The sequence below is a fragment of the Chironomus tepperi genome, unplaced genomic scaffold (genome assembly GCF_022539635.2).
Source record: "Chironomus tepperi strain 1889 unplaced genomic scaffold, CSIRO-AGI_Ctep_v1 contig_445, whole genome shotgun sequence".
Classification (NCBI taxonomy): domain Eukaryota; kingdom Metazoa; phylum Arthropoda; class Insecta; order Diptera; family Chironomidae; genus Chironomus; species Chironomus tepperi.
Window position 1 is genome coordinate 8,121,405 of NW_027226567.1, and position 18,204 is coordinate 8,139,608.

General features: G+C 33.7%; 1 protein-coding gene across 6 annotated transcripts in view; it reads right to left on the reverse strand.

Moving 5' to 3' along the window:
* LOC139098018 (3',5'-cyclic-AMP phosphodiesterase-like) overlaps nucleotides 1-18,204 on the reverse strand; it is a 91,348-nt gene that overhangs the window by 68,264 nt on the left and 4,880 nt on the right. For 2 of the 6 annotated variants that reach the window (XM_070650125.1, XM_070650119.1), the window contains exon 2: nucleotides 10,090-11,133. In XM_070650125.1, coding sequence (XP_070506226.1) covers nucleotides 10,090-10,937 — 848 coding nt within the window. In that variant the 5' untranslated portion in view covers nucleotides 10,938-11,133. Of the gene's footprint in view, nucleotides 1-10,089; nucleotides 11,212-18,204 lie in introns of all 6 variants that reach the window. The other 4 variants (XM_070650124.1, XM_070650123.1, XM_070650121.1 and 1 more) reach the window with 4 other exon arrangements.

Below are 18,204 nucleotides of genomic sequence, written 5' to 3' on the forward strand. Positions count from 1 at the left end.
TCATGCCCATCAGCAAGAATTTTTTCATCTTTTCCTTTCTATTTGTGTGCATTTTGGAAGATGTTGGGGTGTATTCAAGGTGGAATCAATGGAGTTGCCCAGAAATAAATGGATTTAATGCTGTCCTTCAACTAGTCTTCTTGGATTTTATCCAAAAAAAGCTAAAGTTGTGGAACTGATCAATCAACTTTTAATCGATTTTTGATAATTTTTAGGAGTTTTTGAACCTTTTTGCTCGAATTTTGAACTATTCTTATTTTATAATTCATTTTTGAGCTTTTTCGTCACTTTTTGAACTTTTTGATCAAATTTTATGAAGTTTTTTATGAATTTTTGAACCTTTAAGTAGTTTTTGGGCATTTTTGATCAAATTTGAACTTTTTTGATAATTACTGAACAATTTTAGTAAATTTTTGAGCCGTTTTGACAGATTTTTGACAATATGTGAATCATTTTGAACGTTTTTATTAAATTTTGAAGTATCTTTTGAACATTTTGAACATTTTTGATTGATTTTTGAGCCGTTTTAATCAATTTGTGAATTTTTTGAATATTTTTTTGTCCATTTTTGATCAAGTTTGAACTAATTCGTCGGGTTTTGATTATTTTTGAAATTTTTGTTCAAATTTTCAAATTTTGAACATTTTTGATTAGTTTTGAACTGACTTTTATTAATTTTGATCAAATTAATATCATTTTACTTTATGTTCTAATCAGTTTCACTTCACCAATTCTCAAATCAACAGGTATTTGTATAACAAATTACTTTTCTAGTTCTGAAGACAAGAAATTGCATCATCACAGCAAGAGTTGTTTCGAGAGACAGACAATTCAAGTGACAGGTCACAAAAAAATTTCAAAAAAGTGAAAAATTGACAAAATTGACAACTAAGACATCAGTGACAAAAATGACAATTTTGGTCATATTGCCCTTCCTTGAGTTGTCCTTAATATTAGATTTACATCAAGTCAAATAAAATCTTTTTCCACTCGAGCTTGAACCCAACTTAATACAAAATCCCTGTTACCCACAATCTCTTTATTCAACAATTCATCCCCACTCAACTGAACATACATCACATGTGAATGACCCCTACTTTATATTATTATTTTTCTCTCTATAAAAGCAAACAAACAGAAGCAAAAAAATTTACGATACGTATTTTTATATACACACAAAAACAGCATTGCTTTCCATCTCTAGCTGCTGTCGACAAGATACACTTCAAAAGTAATTGAAAAAAATTCTTTCTTTTTTCTTGCTTATAAAATAAAGAAATGAACAAGAAATATCTTTCATTCAGGAAACTTACTTTCAGCTTTAAATTGCCATCGTTTTGAGAAGTTGGAAGCGCATCAGTGGAAGGATATCGATAAGTATCAGCAATAACGATTTATTGACAATTTGTGATTTCCATTAAGCATTTGGAAGCAATTTAAGACTCAATGTAACAGCCATTTGTGAGTCACAGGAAGCTCGAAGGTCCAGTGAGCTTCGACAGGTTACTAAATGCTTTAAGCTCCCTTGTGTCACATAGATCCACTCAGATATGTTTCACAAAGCATCCCAAGCTCAAGTTCACTCAAAGACATTCAAACATCCATAAAACATTGTTGTCCTTTGAGCATCAGCATAAATATTCCAGAAATTTCCATTCATAACTCACTAACTCATTTAATTCAATTCATATGACAATGTATGCTTGACCAGTTACAGTCATACACTTGCAAAACTATAATGTATAACATCCTTTAACCTAGAATTTATTTCGACAGGTATGACAATCAGACATGTCCTGTTATCTTACAGTAATAGCTGCTTTATAAAAAAAAGCATAAAAAAATTACATGACAATCAAATTATTTGACATACGAGCTATTCCTAGCTATCAACTTTGCTGACGTATCATTTTATACTCTTGATGATTGGATTTTTATCGTATTTCTGTTCGGTCATGATAAGTATGACATTTGTGAATGGGGGGTTGATTGTGAATTTGTGGGGTAATTAAGGGGTGAGGGTTGGGGGATAGTTGAGTCATATGGGGTCAGTTGATGGCTGCTTATAAGTTAAAAATGAGAAGCTAGTCTCGGATCAAGAGTGGCTCGCTATTTCCGTCCTCATCTCCACAGAAAGCAAGCTTTAAGCATCTCTAAATTTAAAGACATTCAAATTGTGAGGTAATTGAGGGTGAAGAGCTGGGGGGATAGCCAACGAGATCACTTGATGGATACTCGAGGTTAACAGGGAATAGCAAGTATCGTGGCTCACCAATCTCATCCTTCAGCACATAAAGCAAGCTTTCAGCATCTCTCAATTTAAAGACATTCAAATCAGCCATCTCAAATGCTATCCAGTTCATACAATCCATACAGCTCCTGTTGACACCAACAACACATAATTCACAAACGTGTATGTGCATTTTATAATATAAATTGAATCCATAAGTAGCTGAATGAGTAGAATTAATCACGCTCAATAGTCAAGAAGACAAAAAAAAATGTCTTAACGAATCCTTTTTGTCTATCAACATGAAGCTTTTATTCTGAGAATAAAATACATATTAAAGGAACGAGAAAGAGCAAAGTTGATGTTTTTGCTCCACCTTATAAGCCTTGAGCAACACGGGTTTTAATAATTTATGTGAAAAAAATATGAATAAGAAAAGTTGAGGAAGGAAAGAAAATTTTCAATTAATGATGATGGTTGCTTGAGACTCAAAGTAACAGTATTGCCATTAAAATGATGATATGATGTTGTGAATGAATGCCGTAATGAAAATTGAAAGGTGTGAGACATAAAACTTTTCAAAAGAAAGCATATCGTATGGATGGAAAGGAGGAAAAACAGTTTTATTTTCATATTTTTCTGGGTTTTGTTCTTGATTTTGTAGGTAATGCAGCCTCAGGTCACAGATTTTACGATTGAAATGAATGAGATTGATCATAAGTGATGTTCATTTATTGATGGTAAGGAGAACTATTCAAGGAATTCATGAAATGAAAGTGCAAGGGTTTGAAGATGCTTTGATTCTTATTTTGTGGGAATTGGCAATGCATTTAGCAAGCTTTAGAGAACAAAACTACGTAAAAGTAATTAAAGGCAACTAAATATCAAATCCGCCGTCTATTTCTAATTCTGGAAAGCACATACCCTAGAAATGACCGAAAATCTGGCGTATGACAAGAAGCTCCAAGTCAGATTTGATGAAATCTGGTTTCATGACTGAGTCAAGTTTATTTGGGATTGGATTTTAATTCATTTCTGCGCCATGTACTTTTCGAATTAGCAATCAAAACAGCCTGAACTTTACTCTTAACAGCATTAAACTGACAGAATTTTGAAGATTTTTACGTCATTTTGAGTAACACATATTAGAGGGCAATAGCAACAAAGCTGTAATCAACAACGCTAATGAACTAATTTTGAACCTAGGGAATATGAAAAATGTGTCGACACAAAATGGATTTATGCATCCTGAGTCAACTAATTGTGTGGAGTTCAGAGTCTGTCAACTTTCCCAGAAGGCACATGACAAATGAGGGTCGATAAATCCAGCGGTAAATCAGTGTGGTACTTACTTGGTCCGGAATTCGGAGAAATTGCGAGGATTTGTCAGACTCCTTTGATTGGAACTGGATTTTATGTTTTTTCTACGTCCTGTGCTTTTCAGGTTTAATTGACAACAATTTTAGGAATTATGCATATCCAGGTATTATCCATATGGTGATAGTAGCAAAGTAGTAAGCATTACTAAGAAGCAGAGCCCGAAATCAAGTCGAGCCGACTCCTGTTGACCAGAAAAAACCGTGTCGACTTCGAGCTCTGCTAATGCTTCATTACTACTTTGGTTCAAAACACCCTAAAAATTCAAATTCTCAACATCACTTCCAAAACGACCCAAAATTAATAATTTTTGAAAATTGAATTACTAATTAAATCCATAAAATACAAAAAAGAGGCAACAAAACTTTTATTTCACTTCCCCTAAAGGGGAATAATAATAAAAAAAAAGGCAAAGGAAGTACTTTAAAAAAAAATATTTTTCATGATAAAGTTTTGGTTGGGAAGGAAATATGATGCTAATGAGATGGTGAGGTTGATCAACAACAACAACAACAACAGAGGAAGGAATAAAGTTTAAGGAGCATCAAATTAATATAAACGAGATGTCAGCTACACATATATAAGCACATTATAAATTAAATTCCTAAAATCTTCGCACAAATTATTCATTTTTAATTAACAACATTGTAAGCGAGTCATACGGGTGGTTGGGGTTGCATGAGTATGGAAATGATGAACTTGGGTGTGAAAGATACATCGCTAAGTTTATTTACATGTTTGTATAGCTTTCATTAAATAAGGTTCATAATATTTTTTTGTACTATATGCTGCTTATTTTCTTGTGGATTACAATTTTTTGCATGTTATTGGGTTGACGATGTTAATAATCTCAAAAGTTGATAGGAGCGCATTTTGTGTTGCGGTTTTCTATTATTTATAGAATATTGTGGGTTTGATGTGAATATTGAAGCACGTTTTGATTGAGGAAGTTGATGTATGTAGACATCTTCGTCATAATTTTGATTGTGTGTTTTACTTTTCAATGCAAATATGGGGTTTGAAAATAATTAAGGATTGAATTTCATGTTATTGTAGATTTTATAAAGTTTTATTTTTGAGAAATTTGAATTTTAACGGTTTTAAAAAATTTGAACATTGATAGTTTTGAGAAATTCTAAACTTAACGGTTTTGAAAAATTTGAAATTTGAAATTTTAGAAATTCAAATTTTAACGGTTTTCAGAAATTCAAATTTTAACTCTTATGAAAATTTGACCTTTTTAAAATTTAAAATTTTACCGGTTTTGAGAAATTTGAATTTTTAACCATTTGAGAGATTTGAGTTTTGAGAAATTCAAGTTTTAACAATTTTGGGAAAACTGAATTTGGCGATTAAGAAAATTCAAGTTTTAACGGTTGTGAAGAATTCAAAATGAACAATTTCGAAAAATTCGAATCTAAACGGTCATTTAAGATTCAAAAAAGTAGGCATTTCTAAAAATTGCTCCTAATATTAACCAAAACATCTATTAATACACTCCAACCACCCAGCACAAGCATATCCATTCAAAAATATTGTTATTCACCAAGAAAACAATGTAACCGTCCTTTTGCCGGTTTTACAATCATAACAGTAATCAAAACATAACTGTGCATGACATTGGTGTGTAGGCGTAATAAAAATAAATTTCTTAGTACCTCACCGTTGGCAACAGAAAAAGTAATTTGATAAGTAATTTGCAATTCTAATCATCAGACATATTTTCCTAGAAGATTCTTGTAAATAAACAACTTATTCGAGGTTAGAAAAAATTGCAAAAATTAAGTATCGTGTTGTAGGCTCTTGAGAAGCATCAGTTAGGTCTAATTGACCTAAAATCCAGTCACAGGTTGATGAAACTTTGACTTGGTGCTGGATTTGCTTTAGACAAGAAGCTGACTTAAGTTTGAACTAAATCCAGTACCTTGACAGAGTCCCACTGGCCTGATGCCAAATTTTGGATATATTAACCGACTTCTGCCATTCATGTCTGTACTTTAACAACCGATCCACAAAAGCCTTCATCCTTCTTACATCCAACATTCGAACATGTGCCTCGTTTAAAGTTGATGAGCTTGAATTTCAGATTACGACCCACAAACATTACGATTTATGATTTCATTTTAAATTTCTCACGAAAATTGGAGTGTGAAGCTTTTTATAAGGTGTTTATTGTCATGCATTCGCAGCTATTTGACAATACATACAGTGTTAAATTTGATGAATATACATATGAACAATGAATAGAGTCTGTATAGATTTTAAATTACTGTTTTTATCAATTTTTGTAATGTTTTTGGTAAATATTCTATTGTGTTGGACTATTCGGGAAAGGACATGGAGTAGGAATGGCTAAAAATTCGATTCCAGACTGACTTGGCTTCACAAAAAAGGTAGAACGGTCAATATTATTAGCATGCAAGCTACCAGATTAGGACTAGGACTAGTTTGTGCCAGTCCCCAAAGGTCATTGACTCAATTATGCAACCAGCTCTATGTAAACTGTTCAGAAAAGCGAGAATTTTAATATGAAATATGGTAAATTCAGCTCTAGTCCTCGCTTTGCGTAACAAAACCAACGAACGACCCCTAAATCCCAATAATCCATCCCTAAACTGAACTACTTCCTCTTTACTCTCAACCATAAATATCCGTAGAACATTGAAAGTCCATTGAATTTTCATACCTATTTCACACAGAATAATAAATGGATTTTAATGTAAATAAAGTCGACAAAATGTTTACAAAGACAACATTTAAATGAGAAAAAATTGAGGGTAAATTTACAGTTTGCAAAGTTTTGTAACTAGGATGAGATGTAACACAAAAAAAACAGTAAATGTAAAAAAATACAGCATAAAGAAATTGAAGAATCTTGTGGGAAATGAATAAAAAAATGTGTAATCCCTGCTTTTCATTATGAGAACATATAGGCGCAGGTATATAGAAAGATAAACCATAATGTGCTGAGGTGTAGTCAGGGGGGAGAAGGAGGGGTGTGAGGGGTCAACATCACTCCAATTTTTAGACAAAATTCCTCAATTTTCTAAGGTTTTTCGAGACTAATTCCTAAAAATCCAGCAAAATTCCAACTTTGACCCTCTCTCCTCTCTCCATCCCCTCATATCCCTAGCTACACACCCGACAACATGCCAAGTAAAAAGACTTTTTTTACAATTTAAAGGCTTACATATGACCTTATTTTTTAGGTCTCATTTCTCTCAATTCTTTCCATTCTTATTTTTCTCAAATTCTACCTTTTTATTGCAACTCATTTGTTTTACTAATTTTTCCACAGGCACAGATACAGATAGAAAGCATGCATAAATTACGTAATGTCACGCAACAACATTATTCTTCATTTTTAAAAAACAAAAAAGTTATCCCCAGAGCTTTATCAATTCATTTCGCATTGGTAGCAAAGCTTATGGAGTAAGTTTTGTACGGAGAATGAAAAGCTTAATGTCGCAGTATGACGTTAGAAATATAAAACTTCTTTGCATGCGAAATGAAACAAAAAAAAAGTAATTGTGGATTGAAGGAATATTGAAATGTGGATGTTTGGGGCGCAATTTGCAGTATAGTGACTTATTTCGGAAGGAAAACGACGTAGAAATGAAAAAAAAATCTGGTTTAAGATCGACTTGATTGTGACCTGATCCCTCCCGAGATTGAAAACTCTACAAGAGACTTGCTGGTCTTGAGCCCGATTTTTGGCTCCTGACTCATTCTTCATAATTCGGATTTCAATTTCTGACAGGCGAATGGCCGAAAATTTGGCCGTCTTGAATCTATCCTGATGTCATATTTTATCGAATCTTGCTTGAAGCCAGAGATACGTTGCCCTTGCTCCAAATGCTTCATCATTTTCATACCGTATGCTTTCCGGGTATGCAAAAAACATTGAGTGCCTGAATTCATTTTCCATAATTTGAATTTCTACTTCTGAAAAAGCACAAATTTGGAAATGATAAGGATTCGAACTGACGACCTTCTGGTTGCTATACTAAATTTGATCCAAATAACTTGACAATTACTCCACAGAAGCATTTAACCCATCTAATAGTTTATGGATTAGGCTTGTATACGCCAAGCAGGTAAAGACCATGTTTTCAAGAACAGAGTAAGGTAAGAGTAGTTTCGGGAGCATGGTCAACTAGTATGTTTAAGTAGTATAAGCTCTTGAGAACAACATGACTTAGAACGGTAATGAAGGTAATTCCAGTTAAATTTCAAAACTGAGAATTTGTGTAAATTTTGTGATTCGACCAGCAATAAAGTCAGATGGAAAGCCTTTTGTAGTAACCTAGACTCCAAGTCAGATCATGTTCAGATCTTGAGTTCCAGTAAGTAAGTAAGTAAAGCTCTTGAGCGAGCTCTGTGCTCGTCAGGATGCATATCCCTACCCATTCACCATACTAGAAAATCCAATTAAAATGAACCCCAATTTTATTCAAATCATCCTTCATAAATACGCAATTCACACCTTTTACTAGTTCTCAAGCATCACTAACGACGACAGAACAGAACAAAAAAAATTATTTCATAATCGTCTTAAACTTGAAAAAACTTTCCACTTTCCACTTTGCAAGTTGTCATGAGCATGACATAATAGATGCAGGAAAAAGAAGCAAACTTTTGCACCTGTTTTTGCGAAAAACTCAGCTAACGACAAAGAAAGAGCAAACTTTAATATGAAATTTAATCGCATTGCTTTAATGCTTATAAAATAAAGGATTGTTGATGTTATTGCAAACATGAAATTTAATGGAGTAGAAAGGAAAAGTAAAGTAAAATGTTCGTGGCAACTGAATTATGGCAATATCTCAAGTAATGTAAAGAAATTCTCGATCTAATCTTCGAGGTAAACAAAAAATATTTTATTTTCATCTACAGCATAATAAGAAGTGAAATATTTCGGAATTCCATTCCATATATAGCGAATGAGTAAGAATTATTATCGTCGTTGGAAATCAGCGCGCTATTGACAATAAGGAGGAAAAATAACGAAATGAAATGTGAAATATTTTTTGTGACCGAGCAGTTCATGCGTACTGTGGCTTGATATAGTTCTGGAGGTATTATTTAGTCTAATTTATTAGCTGCTGGTCTTGAATTAAGCGAGTTTTGAATGAATTAACATAATTTATGGATTGTGAATTTCACCAAATGTCCCCAGTGATATCATTGTGCTGATTAAGTCAAGATTATGTTCAAATTTCTTATTTTGTCAGACATTAAGCCAAATAGAGTTGGCCGACTTTTTATTTGAACTTTTCACAATCTTTTCCTATGTATTGACTGAAATATGTAGAAAAGCAGTTCTTAGGTTGTTTGTTTACTGACTAGAGTCTTAATCTGCATCTAAATGTGGGCAGATAACTCTTAGATAGAGGCTGTTGATAGAGACATTGTAGTACTTAGCGTTGATAAATGGACAAGGACAGCTAACAATAGAGTCAGCTTCAGATTCCACTTAAGAGAGATCCGAGGCCGCAGTTGATAAATCAATGCAAAACACATGTAATTAATAGTAGATCGGACACAAAAACAGACTAGAAACCAGAGCTCCAAGTCGACTCGGATTTTGTATTGAAAAGTTGACCCGATTTTGAGCTTGCTTCTAGCTTCACCAGAGATTGCTAAATGTCTGAGAAGATTGTTTTTGTTGTCAATTGTTTATCTAGTTTGAAATTTTCGAAATTTCATTACGATGACTCTTAGAACAGGGCATATAACAAATTAAATAACAAATAACAAATTAAATAACCTGTTCACTCGAAATTCCTGTATTGAGCATAATCTAGGCTCAAAACCTAAATGTAAAGAGAATTAATGAAAAAAATGATGACTTGATTAAGAAGGAAGCTATCGCTAGATATAGCGTTTCGTCTAGAATTTGTAATTGACAGACGAAAGCCATTGATATACCCGGCTTTTAGTTTCATTTGAGGGAGGACATGGATCAGAGTTGATATATAAGGCTAGCGAAGTAAGAAGGTAAGTTAGTAAGATTTGGACTAGACCTAAATAATTATTAACTAAAAGTACAAGTATCATTAAGCAAGATTTAATTTGAACTAGACATGCATAAACCCTAATGTCAATCCTACAACCGACATTATTCAATCAGTTCTAGCCTCCTCTAAAGCTGGCATTTATTCCAAGATGTGCTTTTCGGGTTCGCAAGAAAAAAAAATTTCATTTTCCGAAAGGGATGAGTTAAGGGAAATAATAATAAGAGTAACTTTTTTTTTTCAGTATATATCTCGTACTGTTGAAAGAGGCAAGCAACAAGAGTGAAACGAAATGCGAATATAAAAAGGGCAAATATAAAAAAGAAGGGAATGAGATGTTGACGAAGAGAAAAAAAGAAGGAAGACATTTTTTGTGTCTCGTATTTCAATTTCTCTTCTTCAAAAATTAATTCCTAAACTTATTTCTGCTATGTATGTATTTATGTTTTTTATCATTTTACTTACAGTGATGATTCCGACGATCCATACATTTGTTGCTGTAGATGTTTAATACGCTCATTAAGTTCATGAAGTGAGTGTTTAGGACTTAAAATTGTGACCTTTCGCATATTATTGAAATTATCAGCACCGCTAATCGTTTTCAATTCCTTTCCCGATCCAACACGCTTAAGACTTACTTGATGTTGATATTGACGACGCTCTTGAAAGGACATTGAGCGGAACAGTGATGTTTGCGTCGGTGACTTTTCCATTTCAATCTGAGATGGTAGCTGCATTGAGGAAGCAAGTGTCCCTAAAGTACTCAATATGTCTTCATTATGTAAGAAACTTAATGTTTTTGTACGTTTTATTGCTTCACCACCCGACAATGTTGATAATGATGTTAATGATGATGACGCAATGCTTTGTTGCTGCTGTTGCTTTTGTTGTGCAAACATTGTTCTTCCAATCGGACATGCGCTCATATCAATCATTGATTTTATATCATTCGGATTTTCGACATCATCAAATAATTCATTGCCACCTGTTGTTTCCTTTTTTGATAACGATGTTTCGATTGTTTGCATGGTTGTAACCATTTTTTGTGCCGATGACATTAAGGATGATGTAAAGCTTTCGCCCTGTACTGATTTTACTGATGTCTCATGCTGCTGTCTCCGGATTGTGGATATATTACGTAAGACTTTTGAGAGATTTTCTTTCGTTGCTTCTTCCTTCATAAAATGCTCATGTCTATGTTGAAGCTGATGATGATGATGATGATGAATTGGTAATTTATGCTGCTGTTCGTCTTGCGTTTCATTATCACTCTCATTCTTCTCCACATCCATTGTATAATGAACCTTTTTCATTATTTTAATGCTGCCTTTTTTTTCTCCTTCACTCACAACTGTGCTTCCCTTTTTTTGTTACTTCTTATTTCTTTTCACTTGTTTCTTTTTTTTGTGTCTTTCCTTATCTCAAATGATTCTTCAACTTTTCATATGATGATCCTTCTTTACTTTCTTATACTCTTTTCTGCTCCTTTTTTCAACTTACTAACTAACTCTCGAAGTTTGAAGAATGGAAAGATACAATTTTTTTTCTTAGTATATGCTACACAAAAGCTGTACCAGGAAAAGGCTTCTTCAGAGGAGAGAAATTGTGAATAAAAAGAATTGGAGTGAATAAAGGAAATGTACGATTACTAGTTAACTATTTCGTTAAATTTGATATTTTTGTGCTTTATATGTTACTTTTCGGAAAGGCATACAGCGTAGAAAAGGCAAGAGATAATGTTCTTAAGTATGAGTGACTGCACATGGTTCAGATTCCACTATAAACTGTAGGTCTAAAGGATGTGGTACAACAGATTTGAATTTCAGTGCTTCCAGCCCATTAAGCTAGGCCCTTCAAGCATAATATATATAAGAGTGACTCTCACGAGTAACACAAATAAAGAAGGTCCGCTAGTCCACTATATGAATGCTAAATAGGAGCAATTTTCTTTAGGATACCAATTAGAGACCACAAAGTTTCTAAAAGCATGAAAAATAGAGGCGGTTTTCATTTGGTGTCAGTAAAAGGCCATCAAAAGCTCTGTGACGGAACCTTCTTTATTGATGTCGCTCGGATCAGGCATGAAGTCAGATTCATTAATATCAGTTCTTACAAGACCTCGAAGTCAACTCAACTTTTACATCAGGACTATCAAATCAAATCAATTCGACATTCCTATCCAAAAATTCAAATCAACTTTCACCTCTAATAATTACATAACATTTTTTCTGTACTTATTCCGTTGCTATCTTCAAATTGAAATCAATTTCTAAGAATCGATGTTCATTATTTTCTTAAATTCTTATTGATAAAGCTGTATTATAAAATTCTACGTAATTTTTTTTTTTTTTTGTTCAGGTATTCAATATGATGTGATGAAAAATACTCAATTATGTAAAACATTTGTCAATCAAAGTCAGTAAGTTTAAGGCATTTTGAAGGATGTTGAGGAATGAGAGAAAGAATTGCTTTAATTTTATTGATTAGAATTTGAATTTATAGGCAAGAATATTGGAATTTTGTAATGAGTTTTATGTTGAGTTTCTAACCAGGAAGGCCCCAGCTTGAACCCCTGAGAGGCAAAATGCTGCGAATTCCAATTTTCGACCCAATTATGGACCAAAATCCGCAACCACACTGCTTTTAAAGCATTATTGTGTCTTACAATTAACACTGTGACGTGGCGATGTCCTAGCGCCTAAATTGGGCTGTTCGAACTCGTCTACATACAAAGTTCCAATCTACTGTAAACCCGAGCAACTCAATGCGTTCGTTAGTTCATTGCTACGTCGTCATGTTAACAGTAAGGCACCAAATTAGCTCAGCTGTAACGACTGATTTTGTCCCAATTTTATGACGTCATTTGTCGCATAGTGCTGTTCAGAAAACTCAGTAGTAAATTTTCCCCAACCCACTAAACGCTCAACTCCCCATGAGAACTATAATCAATACTTATGTAACATTGTTATTCCTACAGCGATCAAAAGTCGCGAAATAAAATAAAATAAAACTTTTTTTTGCTTCTCGTTCAAGATCAATCGAAAGGAAATACGAGATTAAATCAAAGGATTTCTTTTCCTTTACTGATTCAAATCGCTCATTATTGCTAATAGAAATGAGCTCGCAAAAAGGGATGGGGTTCGTTTCTATGGGTGACCAAACAATGTTGAAGAACGAAATGAAGAAAAAATAAAGTTCAAATTTCACAGTTGAATTTGTCAAAGAAAACATGAAAAAAGTTTCGGTAAAAAAAAAGTTTTATTTTGTGGGAGTCTGGGGGCGTGCAAATGGAGCGCAAAAAATTTTGTGAACTTAGGCTGCCTAAGGAAAATAAATGAAATTGAGGTAAAATATGAAGTTTTCGATTAAACCCTTTAAAATGTTTTAAAAAGAAAAATTTTCAATTTCAATTAAAGTTAAAGGAAGTTTTAGATGAAGTGTTTGAAGGGATCAGGTGTTCTCAAGCTTTTTTGGAGAAGAGGATCCTCTGCTGACAAAGAGTTTGGTTTCGTAAATGAGCGGTCGCCTGAATATGCTCAATCAATATAGTTACCCCAAATGACACAATACGGCCATTAAAATAAGTCGAAATCAGCCAACACGATGACTATAGAAAAACTTCCAACTTTCTCTTAAAACGGGGACATATCAGTGCCCTAGCGAACACTTTTTGCTGTTCAGGTGAGCTCAAATTTGGGAACACAGTAATTAACCTTGTCTAATTGGGGAAATAATGAGAAATTTCAGAAAACTCAGCGACTAGTCTAAATTTTTGCTTATTTATTGATAAATCTCTTCCAAAGTGACTTGATGGCTCCATTTGATGCCATATAAAGCTTTGGAAGGATTTCATGTTGCTACTTTTGACTATTTGCAATTGAATTTAATAGCTAATTACAGCCGACTACATTTTGAATACCATAAATTGTTTAATTGATCAAAAACTCGGTTCCAAGTCGACATGACTCTTATTTGATGTAGGATTCGGTTCAAATTCGGGATTATGCTAGATATCCCCTGACCTGGTGCTAGATTTTGCATCGATTAACCGACTTGTGCTATCTGGGATATTATAATCAAGTGCGGTCATGAAATGGATTAAAAAACTCAACCTAATACAAGCTTTAGACCGTTTTAGAGTGCCTCAAAGCACAGTTCATCCACCACTGTACCCAACCCCATGTCAGTAAAAACAAATGCCATTTAAAAAGTTCAAAATTCCATCCCCATAGATTTTCCAATTTTTTCCCTCCGATCGACTTCAATTCTTCATTACATCGAATAACTGTTGAAAAAGTCCCCATGTGCATCCATTGTCGTCATATTTCCACTCTAGATCTGTTACGGCTTGATTAAATATTTATATAAAAGAAAAGAAAAAATATTGGTCACCCGAGGCTAGACCCAAAAAATGACAAAAGAAAAAAATACAACAGGAGGAAAAATCATCAAAAGGAACGAAGAAGACGTACTTAGATAAAGTGACATTGAGCATGTGAAGGATGGAAAAAGAAAAAGTTTAAATGTCGAAAATTAAGTTTGCATCAAATAAACATTCCTCATGAAAAGGAACATCGAGGAATTTATTTTATGCCTTTTTCTTTCCCATTGTTGTTGTTGTTGTCAAACTGATTTTTTGACTATTTTTAGAGAACATTCTTTTTTGGAAAGAATGAAACGACATTTTCTGCCTGCTGGCTATTTATCCATTGAACCGACAGTTTGTTCTTGATTCTCATTATTGAATTCATGGGTATATTTTTACATGCTGAGATTGGAATTGCTTTTGATGAGTGGGCCGATAACAAAAAATGAATTGCTGGTTTAAAACAGAAAGTTTGATTCCGACAAGTCTAAGGAATTTTTGAGGAAAAGTCTTGGAAAAATTGGGGAATTGGAAGAAAATTGTTCTAGGAAGGATTCCTTAAAATTAGAGGGAGTCAAATTGGTTGGATTAAATGTTGGAGGGATGGGTTATTCAATAAGGTGGATTGGGTGATTTGGAAAAGGACGTTTAAGTCCTCAATATCCCGAACTGTCAAAAGGTATTAAATTATAGAGCCAGTTTAGGATGTTCTCAACACAAAGTGATGTTTTTGACACGAATAAGGACGAGTTCAATGTATAAATGAGTAATTTCTAGTCACACTCATTTTCATGTCTGCTAAATGACAACATGTGAGTTGAAGTGGCTCGGGGTGCGCCCCAGACACATCTCTCAAATCTGCATTAAATAGATGAAATACACTAGAGCTGGTTAGGACTCTAATGTGGAGGCGCCTTCAATTGAGTCCGGACTCCAAAGTCCTGTCAACTCTGAAACACACACCCAGCGATCATGGATTTAAGACCCGACAGAAGTCATTTTCTTGTTCTTTTCGAATCATATTTAGTGGAAACACTGCTCACACCCTTCCTTTGTACGCTACAAGCAGTAATATCATCTAAGAAGTAACTTTGATTCCACTATAAACTGTAGGTCTACTGAAGGCGCTAGTATACTGCATTCTGACTCATTAAACAATCATTAGCCACGAAACACACTAGCGCAGCTCCGAATCTCAATGATCTGAATATTTTAAGTTCTTTTTAAATGAAAAACTGATCCTTAACATCAATGAAACGGATTCCATTTCAGTTTCTAAACCAACACCAGTCCTGGTAACCAATGCGTCCATTTCAGGACATATTTAGCAATTCGACAATTGCTTTTGCTTTCCAAAAAAGCCCAAAAAATAAAATTTAACTCTCCAATTTACCATACACATGAGCTCCGGGAGCTGCTGTCAACAACACAACAATAAAAATGGCAACAAATTATTGCGACAAAAATTCACAAAACAATTCTCAACAAACTTTCTTTGTTTCTGATTTCCTTTAAGCTCTTTCAATGTTATTCAGCTATATGAGCGACTAATTTATGCACGGCATTAACTAAGGGGGTGAAAATGTCGTAAATTTATCCATAAAATTGCCTTCAATATTTACCCAATTTTTTGTTTATTTGTGTGGCGGGGCCAAAAATTTTACAGCCAATTTTTATATTATTTATAAATCTTTGTATAGACTTCGTTTTTATGATCTGAATATTTTTATAAGCATAAGCCGCTAAATTACGTGTAATATAAATTAGAGATTATAATAGCATTTTTATGTACTTTGCTAAAAACTTTTGTTTCTTAAAATGTCTGATCCCAGATTTAGGTAATGATTCGTAGAACTTGCTAGTCTTGAGAATGCTTTACATCAGTGGTGGACAACCTGTGTGCCGCGGTACAATTTGGTGATAAGACTCGTCCGAAATGGAAACGTGGCATCAGGCTCATGACATTTCCAAAAAGCACACTAACGTGTCGCGGAACACAGATTGTCCACCTCTGGAGTGTTTCTTAAAAAATCGACGATGAACCGTATGACATGTGCGAATTTGGTTGAAGCGTACCGACATTAAGTGCCGAGGCACAAAAAAGGTTGTCCACCACTGCTTTTCATTCAACTTTTTGCTACTTATTTTGTTCCTTAGAAACAGCAAGAAATTTAACTTTCTTGCAAAGTCTTGACTCGAGACTTGCGGGGAAAATTTGATTTTATATCTCTTGTAGGAAAATGTATACAGCCACAATATTCAACGAATATGGAATGGAATAAATATATGATAATAAATTCTGCCTCCGAGATGATATTCTTTGACGCTTTTGCTGCCCTTATACCTCAGGGAGTCATTGATAAAATTTATCATTTATATTTTGTTATACTTTAATCGCTTTATATGTTTTTTGACTTTAAAATTCATCATTGGAATTGAATTTAGCACAAAATTTGTAAATAGAATTGAAATAAGGAATTTAGTGCTGATGCACGAATGTTCAGATGATTGACAGATTTTGACGCAAATACAGTTTAAGATTTTGTATGCAAATCTGGAAGAAAATGTTTGAAATTGATTTGATGAGATTTATTTATGTGATTTCTGATTGAGTGAATTTTGGTGGGAGTTGGAGGAATTTCAGGGTTTGGAAACTTCTTTGGTTAAGCTTTAATGAGTTGAAGGTCTTATCACAGAACTTGAAGTCGACGCAATTTCACATGGAGTCGAGTAGACTTGAGTCGAATTTTCAATGCAAAATCTCTGTGCTCTGTGCTATTTAAAAGTAAATCCTGAACAGGGTAATATATTGGCTAGGGCACCGCTATGTTGTCGTAGTAACGGTAATATGCGATTTTATTATGAACTTTTTGGAATATTTCAGGAATTTTAAGTAACTTTGTCAATTTTAAGTCACTTTGAATTTCGAACAGCACATCTTAGTTGATAGATCATTGCTACATGATCACGCTGTTTTGAAGTCAAAACGTCAAAATGACGTGCAAGTATCCAGAAGACATTGTGATAGCTAATTGACGAGGCCGTATTCAGATAGTTTAATCCCAACATCCATCCTTCTATTTTTAGTCAAACTTATTAAATCTATTTCCTATGTGGACATTCAAAACTCTAAATTTTCGATTGTTTCCAATCCACAACTGACAATTGATCACAATTGAACATCTCCCGAGCATTCCTATCCCCAGACCATTCAAAAACATTCCCTTTGAAACACAAAAAAATTAGCAGATATCATCACTTTCCTATTTCCATTCATTCATGTTCACAGAATAAAAAAATAAAATTTCTATCAATATGTCTTAATTGTCTATTGGGGAAATGAACAAATGGATTTGACCGGAAAAGTTATTGTCAGAAATCAGCATTAAATGGCTTCAAGAGCACGCAAACGCTCATTTAAGACATTTTGCAGGCTTTATTTTGTCAAAAAAAAACTTTTTTGTTAAGTTAAACTGTTGAAGATGATTTTTAGCTTTTGTTTGGATTCTGGTGCCTGTGAGGCTTTTTATTATGAAATTTGACTGTAGATATTTTTGTTTTGGGGGTTGTTTGTTAATGACGTCTAGAAACTCAATTTTGAGTTTAGTGGATTTAATGACCCTCAAAACTGTCATGGTCATGGTCATGGTCATCCTTGAACTAGACATGCAACTATTCCTGAATATTTAATGAATATAAAGTTGTTCTGACTTGCTTTCAGAGCTCGAAGTCGACTCGAATTTCATGCGAAGTCGAGTTGAGTCGTGTCGAATTTCGGATACAAAATTGGTCCAAGTCGACTTTCAGTTCAAAACCTGACTTTTCAAGCAAATCAATTTTAAACATTTTTACTTTTATCTGCCATCAATGCTTACACATCAAAAATCCATCATACCTCCTTCAAGCTGATCAAACAATTGAAACATTTTGCAACACAAGCTACTAAAAAATGCTGACTTTTATAGGCCATTCTCAACAGATTCAGTCTTTAAACAACTTTAAAAATTCAAGTATGTATATACAATGTAAATTTCATCAACATTTCAGCAAGAAGTCTCAATGAACTCGCATGCTACTGCATCACAAAAAAAAAGTATTTTTACATTACACCTAATTAAAAATTAATTCCGCTGAGTTCATATTGAAAAATGTAGCGCTTGTGAATAAATGGATACGACGACATATATAATGTTGAAAATAATTTACAATTTCAT